This window comes from Cibotium barometz, chromosome 3, assembly GCF_041138505.1.
Source record: "Cibotium barometz isolate CiBa-2024 chromosome 3, ASM4113850v1, whole genome shotgun sequence".
NCBI lineage: Eukaryota > Viridiplantae > Streptophyta > Polypodiopsida > Cyatheales > Cibotiaceae > Cibotium > Cibotium barometz.
The window spans coordinates 20,097,764-20,112,445 of record NC_141048.1 but is presented as its reverse complement, the minus strand read 5'-3'; the positions used below and the strand labels follow the sequence as shown (position 1 = coordinate 20,112,445).

Here is a 14,682-nt window from a genome sequence, read left to right as displayed (position 1 = left end):
TGCATGTCCCTTGCCAATATATATTGGGGCTCTTGCTCCCCCACAATTTGTACCAACTATCTTGTGTATATAGCAAAGTTTACACCACGTCTCCTCTCTTGCACCTCTATGTTTTTTTGCTCTCAGATTTCTATCTCATTTCCGTTGCACATTCCAACAGTATACATTACCTACATTAGAATAATACTTCTTACTATGTGTATATTCTACTACCTACAATTGGTATAATAATACTTACTATCTATACACTACCTACATTGAAATAATACCTACATTGAAATAATACCTCTTACTATGTATATACTACTACCTACATTGAAATAATACCTCTTACTATGTATATACTACTACCTACATTGGAATAATAATACTTAGTATGTATACACTACCTACATTGGAATAATACTTCTTACTATGTATACATTGCCTACATTGGAATATTACTTCTTACTATGTATACACTGCCTACATTGGAATAATACTTCTTACTATGTATACACTGTCTACATTGGAATATTACTTCTTACTATGTATATACTACTTACATTGGAATAATATTACTTTCTATGTTACATTGGAATAATAATACTTACTATGTATACACTACCTACATTGGAATAATAATACTTACTATTTATATGCTACCTACATTGGAATAATACTTTTTACTACGTATATATTACTACCTACATTGGAATAACACTTCTTACTATGTATACACTACCTACATTAGAATAATACTTCTTACTATGTATATACTACTTACATTGGAATAATACTACTTTCTATGTATATTCCAATGTGATACACTACTTACATTGGAATATTACTACTTTCTATGTACATTCCAATGTGATACACTACTTACGTTGAAATAATACTACTTTCTATGTATATTCCAATGTGATACACTACTTAAATTGGAATAATACTACTTTTCTATGTATATAGAACACAACTTACATTGGAGTAATACTACTTATAATGTATATACTGCTTTTGTGTGTATATAGAATACTACTTACATTGGAGTAATACTACTTATAATGTATATACTGCTTTTGTGTGTATATAGAATACTACTTACATTGGAGTAATACTACTTACAATGTATATACTACTAACATTGGAATAATGATACTACTTACTATGTATACGCTATTTACCATGTATATACTTACATTCGAATACAACCTACCCACTCGACCACTCGCTTTTTGTTATTTCATAGAATAAGGCATGCAACTTTTCCACTATGATGTTCCCTTTCAGAATTCATTTTTTTCTCTTGCATATGCCTTTATAAGGAGCATATTTGTAACCCATTTGATGGTACTTTTGCCAAGTTTGGGTTTCATGTTACTTATAACTCACTTATGTCATTGATCAAATGTGGTTGGATATTTAACAATGATTAAATCATGTAATTGAGGAGTCTTTATGCTCATAACTCATTCGGAACATTGATCAAAAGTGGTTGGATCGACATGGATCAATAAATTATGCAATTGAGGATTCTTTATACCTATGAGAAAGCAAGGTAACATGTGCTTGTCACTCAATTTTTATCTCTCCTCACGTTTGCTTTTCATTAAGGCATAGTCTAAAGACCGTTATCTTTGTGAAGTTACCCTACATAAGATAAGATATAGCTCATAAACAAGCCTTCATCCTCCCTCAAAAGAAAATCGGTCCATACTCCTACCTTAGAGATTATTGATGCATAAGATTCTACTCTTTCTACTATGATTACTTTGCCTTACATTGAAACACTATCCCAACCCTACTGACCTTGAGCTCTACTTAGTCTCTTTCTCCTCCCGCACGTATAAGCTCCCACACGTATAAGACATGAATATCAACAACGTCTCTCTCTCTCTCTCTCTCTCTCTCTCTCTCTCAAACTGTTGATGCATAAGATTCTACTCTTTCTACTACGATTACTTTGCCTTACATTGAAACACTATTCCAACCCTACTGACCTTGAGCTCTACTTAGTGTCTTTCTCCTCTCGCACGTATAAGACATGAATATCAACAATGTATGTATGTATGTCCCTCTCTCTCTCTCTCTCTCATAAAAAAACACTAATGTTTTGTTAAGCCTTAAGCTAGCTCTATTGTTAGAAGCTCATGAAACTTGCTCCTTGCCTACACATTCATCACCACAAAAAGTGTCTTGTTAAGCCTCAAGCTACCCAATTATTGGTAGTTTATGAAACTTTCTCCTTACCTACACATTTATCACCATGAAACTCACAAGAGTGCTAATTTAGAATGCTCATCTATTATCTTACGTGGATTAAAATACATGTCATGGTAGCCCTACATAACATTTATAACTGTGTGAATACCTTGAGGCCTAATTGCTAAGAATGTTCCTTTAAAAGAATTATAACTAAACACATGCTTGGTTATAGTAGAAAAGAATTACAACTAAACACATGCAATACATGCAATACATGCTTGGTTATAGTAGAAAAGAATTACAACTAAACACATGCTTGGTTATAGTAGAAAAGAATTATAACTAAACACATGCAATACATTGCTAATTTGCGGGAGGTAACTAAATCTAGATGGTGGTGTCGACAATCATAGTAGATCTAGCACAAAATTCAAGTTAATGCAATTGATACACAAATTTTATATCTATAAGTTTACTAATTCTTTTAATTTTTATATAATGGATCACTTAAATATCCATTATCCATTTAAAAAGAAGCATAAGAGTATGTCTTTTTGGGTGTCGTTTTCTCATGTATTCATAAAAAGTGGGCATCTTGTCACACTATGGCATGGATTGAGAACGAAGTCTACTTTTCAAATAAAAAAAACCTTTACAAGTCAAAAGCATGCTTTTGGACGTTTTTAAAGTAAAATTGTAATCACTTTTTGGTCACGTTGGGTATTTTTTTTTGGAAATTTTGACCTTGCATTTTGTAACAAATTATTTATAGTAAAGAACACTAAGGATCTCTTGAGAACACATAACTTAAGGCCAAACTAGTAAACAACTATTGTAGTGTTATTGAAAACTATACATGGTTGTGTACAAATTTAAATTATAGCCATTACTAGTTATGGTTTAGGAGGCATGGCTCACATGTACAGCAATAATTTTCCTTTGTAATGGATAAACTCAAGCATATAAATATTTAAGCTATATATTGGTTCCTTGACACACCTTCATTTCTTACAGTTGTGTTTCCTCCCTTCTTTCCTTTAACTCTTTCATTTGTTTCCAAACCTTAGTTAATTCACTGATAAATAAGCATATTTTCAATGTGTGTGTGTGTGTGTGTGTGTGTGTGAGAGAGAGAGAGAGAGAGAGAGAGAGAGAGAGAGAGAGAGAGAGAGACATCATGCATAGTGTTTTAATATAAAAAAAGCGATAGCCACGTATTACAGCTAGCAAAATAAAAATGCAACGCAAATTGTGTGTCGAGGATAAGAGATGAAAACATGGTTTGAACATACATGATGCCACTAAAGGCCCAAAGTATGTATACGAGTAAGGGGTAATCATAACTCCTTTGGTCATGAGCAGAGAAGCAAGTTTGTTTAGAACAAGGATACATTTTGGGTGGCATCATGAGCACGTCTTTTTGCCTGATGCAAGGCTCAAGACAAAGGAGTTCAACCCCTTTCTGCTTTGGATCAAGGATACACTCTTTCAAAACACATATCTCTTTACTCTTCTCCTACCACCACCACCACCACCACCACCACCACCCCACTCATCACCCCCCCCATATACACACACACACTTGTCTAAGGGTAGTATGATGGTGGGCCTACATCCCATCTGCAATGGAAAAAAATAATACATTACGCATCAAATGTTGGACTTATGCTCCGCGCCGTCTGTTGCGGAACATTCACTCCTCAGCCGTGCCGGCTTCTCGATCTCATTTTTCACGAGTGGGAGGGAGAACGCTGTAAGAATCCCTAACTCTTCTCCATCACCATCAAACAAAAACCTAGACCTACGGACAGGCCGCTCGTTATCCACGGCGAATGGCGTGAGGCGGGCCTTCACCTCCAGGTTAGCGTCATGCCTTCTGCGTCTAGTTAGGGTTTTCGTGAAAACATCAAGGATCCCTGTTTAATTGTGGTTAAATGAAAGCCTAAACAGTCGCAGAATTTCGCCACAGAAAACGTTTAATTAGGGTTTAAGCCTAAATAGTCTCAGGATCTTGTGTGCTTTATCTAATTGATTAGGGTTCACATGAAAGCTGCTGCATGTCATTTGCATCTGCTGGCCGCATAGAATAATCATATCTAACCGGCCATTTAAACACTTCTACACGTCTAAGTGGCTAAGCGTATTCACCAACATCCATTGGGTGAGCAGGCATTGGACGGAGGAGTCCTTTTCACAGCCACGGGATTGTATCTGTAAAGCCCCTAAGAAATTACACTATGAAAGCATGGGTGCTTCATGTGGAGACTCTAAAGCGCTAAGCAAGTGTAACTTAGAATACCACGAAAGGTTTTTAAGCATGCAAGAAGTTTAGTTTGCCAGGGACATAGATTCTATGCTGGAGGTGACACCACAATATGGAGGATTTATTGGATTGCTTGCTTTATTCATGGTGTTTCATAAACATGCGAAAGAAACGTCGACTTTCTCCTATCTTACTTCTTCATGCATGCTTCTGCCCCTCTCGGTGTTATCTTGGACAATTATCTCTAGCTTACTTGTTGTGGCATATATGTTTTCCTCAGATATACATCAACCACCAAAGACAATCAATTATGGGAATCTATCTCAGCACACCTAAGACAGAAAAGTTTTCAGAAGATGGAGACAATGGAAGGCTGAAGTATGGGGTCTCAGCAATGCAAGGCTGGCGCAGCACCATGGAAGATGCAGTAAAGTCTTGTTTTTATTTTCAGTTAGTAAAGGATTGTCAGTTCTGTTAGGAAGCTCTAATGACGTCTTCATGTTTTCTTAGTGCTGTCTATATGAATGGAAAATTGGGTGCATTTGATTGGTTTTGGTTTTGTGTTTTTGCTAGCCTTCATCCTTGTGTAGTCTTTTAGTCTGGTATTTGCTTGTAGAAATTCGGTATAGTTTGGGTTTTGATAATGTGAGCGGGGATGCCATTGCCTTATGGTGCTTTGCAAAGGACAACCTTGTCTCGGGTCGTAGCTCAATCGTATCTCAATCGGTGTCCCTTTGAGGCTACCCTCCCACCTGGATGGGTTGCTCTACCTGTCAGATTTTGTCAGAAAACAAGAAAATGAGGTGTTTGTTTGAAGACACCCTTAGTCTACGCTATGCATGGAATAGTTGACGGCCTCAGTGGACCATTAAGATTTGAAGATTGCAGATATTACATCAATTGCTTTTTTTTAATTGCTTCATTAATTGTGAACGACTTGCCTGCATTGAATTGTTGATATAAAGTTCTTTTTTTCTTGTGGTGAAGCTTTAGCATGGAAAGACTTGCATTTATTCTCAATTAGTGAAGGATTGTCGGTATTGTTAGGAAGCTAAAACGACGGCTTCATGTTTTCTTAGTGCTTGTCTAAGCTGAATGAAAATTTGGGTGCATTTGATTGTCTTTGCTTTTATTGCTAGCCTTCATCCTGGCTTTGCCTGAAGAAATTCAGTATACTTTGGTCCCTGATAATGTAAGTGGGGATGCATTTATGGTAGCTTCACAAAGGACAACCCTGTCTTGACTTGTAGCTCAATTGGGTGTCCCCTTTGAGCCCGCCCCCCCCTCCCCCTTCCCCCTTTCCTTTTCCTGCGTTGCAGCCAGATGCTAGATTGTGCCAGAAAAGGGAAGATGAGGTGTTAGTCTGAAGCCATCGGAAGTCCATGCGATGCATGGAGTAGTTGATGGTCTGAGTAGACCATCAAGATTTTAACTAATGCACAGCTCTGTACATTTATGCCATATTTTGGAATCTTTGGTTGGCATTCACATACATAGATACGTCACTTATTTTTGCTTTCTTAATTGTGCGCACTCTTGTATGCATTGAATTGTTGATACTAAGTTCTCTTTTTTATGGTGAAGCTCTAAAAAGGTTTTACAGAACCACATTGGAGTTATTCTGCTGCCATATTTCCTTTGTTTGTGTGGGGTGGATTAATGCCCACACAACATTGGCAGCTAGGTTTCAGCTAGTGGTCTCTTGGAGCCCATAGGACGTGGGAGTTGCAGTGAGCTGTCTCGTGAATCACAAGGCCAGATTACAGGAACTGTGAGGTTGCCATATTTTGGCTGGCACAAGTGTCTTTTTAACTGAGGGGGACTGTAGGTATTTTGTGGCCTACTGCATTTAGCATTTGATGCCAGCCACATTTGTGTATATGGAAAGTTTTTGAAAGCAGCAATCTTGTACTGTGCAAAAGCTAAGGTCCAATTGCTTTTATTTATTGAAGTGATCAAATAATAACTAGATTTATAGTGGGACCTATTGCACTCTCATAAATGATATACATAAGTGAGACATAGGCTTAGTAATGGGTGTTTTTTTCTCCAGGAAAGTAATGGGTGTTCTTCACAGTGTCAATGGCTGGAAATCAGTACTGGATCGCCTTGGCAATGCCAAATCCTTAGACCTTGATGGTGGGCTCAAATGTTATGCATACCAGGCATTGGGCAAGGATCAAAGGCCGGTGTTGGTTGAATTTCAGGCTTTAGGATATTCCTTGGGGGGTTATGACTGGAGATGAGCTAGCCAGCTCCTCCATCAAGGTCCAATTGACGAACATATGACCAAGTTTTAGGATGCTAAACGAATAAGGCATTGCTGGAACACTTGAATGTCCACAAATACATTAAAAAAAAGAATTAAACACATGAAAACATGCACATAGAGATGCTGTACCACACCTATGGTTGATGCTTTGATGTTGTTAGGAGCATCACACAATGTGAGAGAGGGGTTTTTACCAGTGGTGGAGCAAGCCATCAAGCCAATGGGTGTGTAGCCTAGCTGTGTGGGTGTGTGACCGGGAAGGGGGAGGTCCAAAGTTCAAATCCCCTTATGGTCCTCGGCAGGATCCGATCAAGACAAGGTACACCCGATTGGGTCCGAAATGCCCTCTGAAGGGCCCCCACCAAGGACTGGTGAATTTGCTTCATTGAATGATGAAAAAGACTGACTTCTTGGAGATCTGCCTTGGCTGTAAATCTGCAGTGTGACAATAACCTGATTCTTGACCTTCAAGTTCACTGTTGCGTTAGGTTTCCTTTGGCTGTCCTGGCCCTTGGAGTTCTTCAACACTTTGTGAATAATAAGATGATTGAATGACTAGACAAGCCTATGCTTTTATACTTTCTGATATGCTGGTCGGTGGGTTAATAAGCTGTTAGCCTGTTTATTTCTCTACAGCGACCTGTATTATGTGCTTTAATAGGCGCCTTTCATATGGTGGCCACCCAATGCTGGACGCCTTGAATTTGATGCTTGCCGGCTTGCTGCCTGGCTGCCTAGGGGCTGGCCGTCTACTGTGCTGGCCCTCCATGGGCTGGCCCACTGGTTGCCCATGCCAGTCAGTCAAGTTCACTGGTGAATTTGCTTCATTGAATGATGAAAAAGACTGACTTCTTGGAGATCTGCCTTGGCTGTAAATCTGCAGTGTGACGATAACCTGATTCTTGACCTTCAACTTTCAAGTTCACTGTTGCGTTAGGTTTCCTTTGGCTGTCCTGGCCCTTGGAGTTCTTCAACACTTTGTGAATAATAAGATGATTGAATGATTGCACAAGCCTATGCTTTTATACTTTCTGATATGCTGGTCGGTGGGTTAATAAGCTATCAGCCTGTTTATTTCTCTCGTGCGACCTGTATTATGTGCTTTAATAGGCACCTTTCATATGGTGGCCACTCAATGCTAGACGCCTTGAATTTGATGCTGGCCGGCTTGCTGCCTGGCTGCCTAGGGGCTGGCCACCTACTGTGCTGGCCGACTGGCTGCCCATGCCTCCTAGGACTGGCTGACTGGGTCCTACGCCTTATAGGCTGGCCAAACATGCTATGGGGCTTTATGGGCCAAAGCCATGGTCCATGGGCTGCCCCACATGGCCCAAAGTGTAGGGCAATCATGGGTAAAGCCCATGGCCCTGCACTTAATGCAATTCTATGTACATACATTCAGCCACCTTTCTGTACCATATAATACAAAGAAAAATCTTGACACCAATTCTCTCTTCTTCTCTCTCCTCTGTCTTAATCATGTTTAAATGAGTATCTTGTTCTTAATCAAGCTTAGGGTTGTGGATCAGTACAATGAGGCTTCCGTGTATGTAACATTGCTATTAGAGCATGAGGTTGGTGACCCAACTTGGCTACCTAAAGAAGTGAGAGAATCTGGTGGATGGTAATACTGTGGTTCGGAAAAAACACCTAGGCCTCCACATGAAGAAAGCCAACATGAAGTTATGGAGGCACAAAGCTTCCAAAGCGACACACCAAAAGAAAGTACGCTTTTGCCAAGCATAGAAGAGATGTTGAGAACAATGATGGAGCAAATAAATTCATTGAAGATGCAACTTGCCACTGAAAAAGAGAAGCCCAAAGAAGGCCTCTTAGATTTGGCAAAAATGTTCTCCGGTCGGGAGGAACAAAGAAGAAAAGATGACGAAAGATGTGAAGAAGCAAGAAGAAAAGTTGAAGAAGGAAAAAAAAAAAAGCAGAACAGAGACGTACGTAGGAACAAAGGGATAACTTATAAGGAATGAGGAAGACTAGCTCCGTCTAGAACGTGCTAACCGAGAGTTTCAGCAAAGACTCAACAGGGAGACTATGCAAATCTAGCATCAGTAGACGGTGGCACAGATTTTAGCATCCCTTCCCAAGTTGGCTCCAAATACCTCGTCTTCCACCGCCTCTACCACCACCGGCATACAAACCTCTCCAAACTTTAGTAAGTACAATGGTAAGTGTGATCATGCTGCTGTTGCTCAATTTGAAGCACATTTTCCATTAGCTAAAATTATAGATCCACAAGACAAAGTCCATGTGGTAGCACCCCAACTCACTGGGGAAGTTGTTACTTTGTGGCAGCATTGGTCACAACTTCACACAGACCTTCTCATAGGCCAATTCCAACTTGATTGGGCTACTTTCGTGGTAGGACGGTTTTCTTCCATTGCAATATATGACCAATCTTGAGGACGAGTTTTACAAACTCACTTAGGGTGGTTCCCTTGTTTTGACCTATTTCAACAATGTCATTACCATGGCCCAACAGTTGGGTATATCGGAAGAAGATAAGCCAAAACAGTTCATTAGAGGTTTAGACATAAACATTAGGTACCCAGTTAAGAATTTTGAGCCTCAGACTTATGCATGGGCACTAGCCCTTGCTGAGAATAAGGAACTAATCTTGAACGGAGGTAAGCCCAAGCAAGCACAATCTAATCTTAAGCCCCAGCAGCAGTCATCTACTTAGGGTAAGGGGACTCAAAACAACAAAGACGAGAAGAACCTAAAGAAAAATTTTCAGGGTCAAATCGGGCAATAAGAAAGATTCCACACCCAAGGAGACTCCTGGGGAAAAAGCTAAGGAGGGCATCATTGGAGGTTACCTCTAGCCGGATGAAGAGACACGGTACATGACAGCGAACCGTTGTTTCTTCTGCCACACTCTGAGACGATTGCACTAAGTTTCAGGTTGAAAAGTTTGCTAAGGCACCCACTTCCACAGTAGCGACCGTAGCATCCCCATCCACACCTCCGCCATGAGTCTCTAATGCCATTCAGCTCTTGTCCGCTTTGAATCAATGGTATTTGATGATAAGCAAGAGGGTGAGGCTAAGGGACAAAAGAACTTAGAAGGCTCTCATCCGTCCCTATGGCATTGCAAGGGGACAACAGTTCATTGTCCTCTTTGACATGGGCAATTCTGAGAATGCCATCTCTCCGGAGTGGGCAAAACAAACGAGCTGCACCTTGGTTCCTTACACTTGGTCCACATACACACATCTCTTAGAAAGTTGAGTAGTTCGAGTTTCAAGTTTAGAAGGCAACATTTGATCGGGATTTCATTGTTTCCCCTCTTAAGAGTTTAACATCATCCTTGGGATATAGTGGTTTAGACAATATGCACCCATTCTTGATTGGAGGCAAGACCCTTTCACTATTGTTAAAGGTTTTTATGAGCCCATCATGATTCGCGGGGATCGGAGCATTCTTGGAATACCACTCATTTTCCATATTCAGGTTCAACGAGCCATAAGAAAAGGAGCAGAGTGTGCGTTGATTTATGTCCGCTCTCAGTCTAATGCAGTTCAGACAACACCCGTAGTGGAGCAGAGGATGGTTGGTCCTTTGTCTCAATACAGCATCATCATCTACGAGACGACCTCCCACACAATCTCCCAGCCACTAGACCTGAGGACCATCGCATAGAGTTGGTTCCTGGTTCAAAGCCTCCCAGCAAGTTTCCCTACCGCCTTTCTAAGGCATTGGAGAGCGAACTGGAACAACAGTTATCCCAGCTACTCCGGTTTAAATTTATCCGGCCTTCCTTCTCTCCAATTGCCGCTCCCATTTTGTTTGTCCAAAAGAAGGATAAGATCGTATGCTTATGTGTGGATTACAAGGTGCTCAATAAGCTAATAGTTAAGAATAGATTACCCATGCCTAGAATAGAGTACATCCTAGAACGACTCAATGGTTGCCATTAGGTTTGCATCATTAAGGCCGACATTCCAAAAACCGCCTTTAGGTCTGAGCACGGTCACTATGAATTTGTGGTGAATCGTGATGCCTTTTGGACTCACCAATGCACAAGCAGCGACGTTCAACAAGATGATGTCGGGTTTTTCGGGCTCTCATTGGCAAATGTATCTTCATCTTTCTAGATGATATCCTTATCTTCTCAAGGACTGCAGAGCAGCATGAGTGAGATATGGCACAAGTTTTGCAACTCTTGCAGGACAATGAGTTGTTTATTAATGCCAAGAAGAGTGAGTTTGGAGTATTGGAAATGCATTACTTGGGATACATCATTAGTTCATCAGGTATTAGCCTCAATCCTGAAAAGGTACATGTCATTCTCATTTGGGATATTTCCAGACAGCCCTGGAAATCTGCTCATTTGTGTGTCTTTGTTAGGCCTACAACATGCACATGGACAAGTTTTCTAACCTTGTAGCATCTCTCACCGACTTGCTCAAGGGTGTGAAGATTCGTCGTCAGAAAGTGTCCGTTACGGGCAAGGCTTTAGAGGCATTCCAAGCATTGAAGAAAGTTGCCTTTGAGTCACCAGTCTTAAAGTCGGCATCATGGGATGACCCTTTCAAGGTGATTATTGATGCCAGTAACCTAGCCATTGGAGCTATTCTTCAGCAAGATGGTAGGGCAATGGCTTATTATAGTTGCATGTTGAATACCACTGAAACGAATTATTTGGTATATGACAAAGCTTTTGGGGGTGATGACCACGCTTAAACATTGGAAGTATTTCCTTTACGGGAGGGACTTCATAGTTAAGATAGATCACCAAGCACTTAAATGGTTGCAAACCATGCCCAGTGCCCAGTGGAGTGACAGGTAGTCCAGATGGAGTCAATTGTTCCAACTATTTGGGGTAATGATTGAATATGTCCTTGGTAAGAACAACCCCATTGTCGATGCTCTTAGTCGAAAAGGCACGATCCAAACATTGCAAGAGTCCACTTTGTTGGAAATTCAAGGCAAAGACCTAGAAAGCATAAAATCACAATATCTGGACTTGGAAGAATTTGAGACTTATATCAGTTAGGTCCTCAGTTCACAACTGGGCCACTATAGGATACAGTATACAGGATGGTTGGTTGTTTTTCAAGGACCGTCTTTGTGTATTCAAAGATAAGCGCCGAGTCCTTCTCCATGATGCCCATGGTTCTCTTGTCGGAGATCATAGGGGTATTAACATCATAGGGGTATTAACAGTACCCTGGAGAAGTTAGAGAGGTCATTCTATTGGCCTAAAATGCGACAGGATGTCTACCAACACTTCCAAGCATGTCAAATATGTTAAAAGGTGAAAGTTCCACGTATGAAACATGTAGGGCTACTTTAGCCTTTGCCTATTCCAGAGGGACCTTTTCACGACATCAGTATGGACTTCGTAGACTCTCTTTTCGCCTCTGTTGGATCTAGAAACACAAAGTGTATGACAATCGTGAATGATACTCATTCATCAAGTATTGGCTGGATGTCGTATGAGGCAACATTTGGTCGCTGGTTTTGATCTTTTTGACGAGACATGTAACACCATCTCTTGAGGCCAACAAGACAACCGAAACATTTTTGGAGATCATTGAGTCAGTTAAGGAGCGCCTTGCCAAAGCTGATGAAGCTTATACCTGGCAAGCCAACAAATCCAGGTGAGATGTCAACTTTAAGGAAGGGATTGGGTATATCTCCACATCATGAAGCAATGGCTTAAGCAAGTGGGCAAGTGTTGTCCCAAGCTTTCATTCCGAAGTTTTGGCTCGTTTCCTGTCATTCAAAAGTTAAGTGATGTCTCTTTAAAGTTAAAGTTTCCAAAAAGTTGGACTATGCATATAATGTCTTTCATGCTTCTTGGTTGAAGCAATATGTAGGTCCAACATTGCAGGATGTATCAGAAGAGCAACAACGAGATATGATTGATGAGGTAGAGAGACAAAACAAATTCTCCTCCACATATGGAAGCATGGGTCCGATCGAAGAATACGACAGTTTTATACGAAGCTCAAGAACCGAGGAACCCATGAAGTAGTCATAGTTGTCAGGTACGATACCATACGAAAAATAATGGTATGATAAATTTTTTTCCTTGTCGTACAATAAAAGTGTGTTTCTCTCTGTTTGCCCGCTTCTCTCTCTTCGCTTCGCTTCTCTCACTGCGCCCCCACAAGCTGTTCGCTTTGCTCTGTTCGCTTCGCTCCTCTCACTGCGCCCCCACAAGCTCTTCTCTTCTCTCTGCTCGCCCCAAAAGGACTCGGCCATCTCTCTCTCTCTCTCTCTCCTCGTAGCCCCCTCCCGCCACTCTCTCTCTCTCTCTCTCTCTCTCTCTCTCTCTCTCTCTCTCTCCCCCCCCCCCCCCCCCCCCCGCCTGCTTCCCTCTCCCGCATGCTGCCTATCTTTCTCTCTCTTCGCAACAGCCCCCTCTGGCCTCTCTCTCTCTCTTTGTGTGTGGGAAGCGCTGCAGACACGCACCTCTCTAGGCCATTTAAAATGGCCAACCCATGTGCAGTCTCCATCTCCAAGAGGTATCTCCCATACTCAGTACACTCCACCTCATCCTGTGATCTCAGGGTCAAACACATCTCCTCCACATCTCTCTCTCAACATCTCCTCCGAAGTGTCAAAGAAGGAGGTCTGGTACTGAGCCGTTCGAGCATTAAAGTCCCCAAGTATGATAACATCTCCCTCCCTGGAGAACTCCCATATGTCCTCATCTAGAATCATATATGGAGATTGCCCCTTGGGCGCTGCATAATGAGATGTGTTGGGTGGAAAGTAACATATAGCAATGTATAGGGGTCTACCCTCATCTGTCCTCACTCTGACCCACATGTACCTTGCGCTCTCATCACGGCGCATAACATGGATGAGTGGGTGAAGCTCCTCTCTAAAAAGAAATGCAACTCCTCCGGATCCGCGACCACCATGCTTCGAACGGGCCTCTTGTCTACAAGTCGTCTCCCATCTGTATCCCGCCACTCGGTAATGTGCTGCCTGGGGCCTGATGTGTCTCCAAGTAGAAGATGATGTCCCTATCTCTGAAGCTGTTCTCAAAGGCCCCCACATCCAATCTCAATGCTCCGTTGTTGCAGTTCCATACTGCAAGTCTCAGACTGGTCCCATAGGTCTCGCACCGTCAAGTGGTGCGTCTCTCTAGTATTGTTGGGGTAAAGGCGTTATGCCCACCCTTATAGTGTGTACAAGCCCATAAGTTATAGTACATAGTACACTTAGTACTTTTAATGTACTAAGTGCACTATGTGTACTAGTGCAATATACATGTGTGATAGGGGAGTCACACACTCATCTGCTTCATGAGTTGACTTATCCCCACAACTCTCTCTCTCACTCTCTCCCTTGCTTCTCTGTGTATGTCTCCCACATGACCTAACCCTAATTCTTCCTTCTCCCACACAATTGGTATCAGAGCCATTAACTGGAGCACACAGTCGAGCCAGCAATCGTGAAGGCAAGCTTGTAGCGAAGACCAGGCGCAGAGGCTGTGGTGGCAAAATTTGGAGCGAGTAAGAAGCTCCTGTGAGCGTTCGTAGAAGGCTGCGTACAAGAAAGCTTGTTGCGCTTTGTGGCCACCAGCGGCTGCTGCTGTAGGCGGGTGGCGCTCATAAGCGAGCGAACATTGCGAAGGCAGCAATACGACGTAAAAGCAGTGACGTGGAGTTCTAGCATAAGGAAAGCAACGCTGACACGTGGCTGTGAGTGCGCGAAGGTGACGACGGCTGCAGGGTCGGCTGGCTACCGGTCGGAGGCTGTGACGTCGTCACGTGCGCTAGCGAGGAGGCGAGCGAAGGCGCCAGCACAGCGAAGGCAGCTAGGCGAAGGCAGGCGAGCTGACTGCTGGGCCTGAATCGAAAGCAGAGCCAAGCGTGGAGCGTTCAAGCGCTACTTGGCGGAGGCGTAGTCGAATCGGTAGGCTAGCATGCCACCATGCGAGGCCCAGCAACTATGGCTCCAGAGGCCTCACCACCAGTCCCAG

General features: G+C 42.2%; 1 protein-coding gene across 2 annotated transcripts in view; it reads left to right on the top strand.

The window, feature by feature from the left end:
• The first annotated feature begins 3,445 nt into the window (after positions 1–3,445).
• Positions 3,446–14,682, top strand: part of LOC147639818 (putative protein phosphatase 2C 11) — a 93,440-nt gene continuing 82,203 nt past the window's right edge. Inside the window, exons 1-2 of one of the 2 annotated variants that reach the window (XM_086774390.1) lie at positions 3,446–4,047; positions 4,731–4,877. In XM_086774390.1, coding sequence (XP_086630516.1) covers positions 4,761–4,877 — 117 coding nt within the window. In that variant the 5' untranslated portion in view covers positions 3,446–4,047; positions 4,731–4,760. The remainder of the gene's footprint in view (positions 4,048–4,730; positions 4,878–14,682) is intronic. The other variant, XM_086774386.1, reaches the window with a different exon arrangement.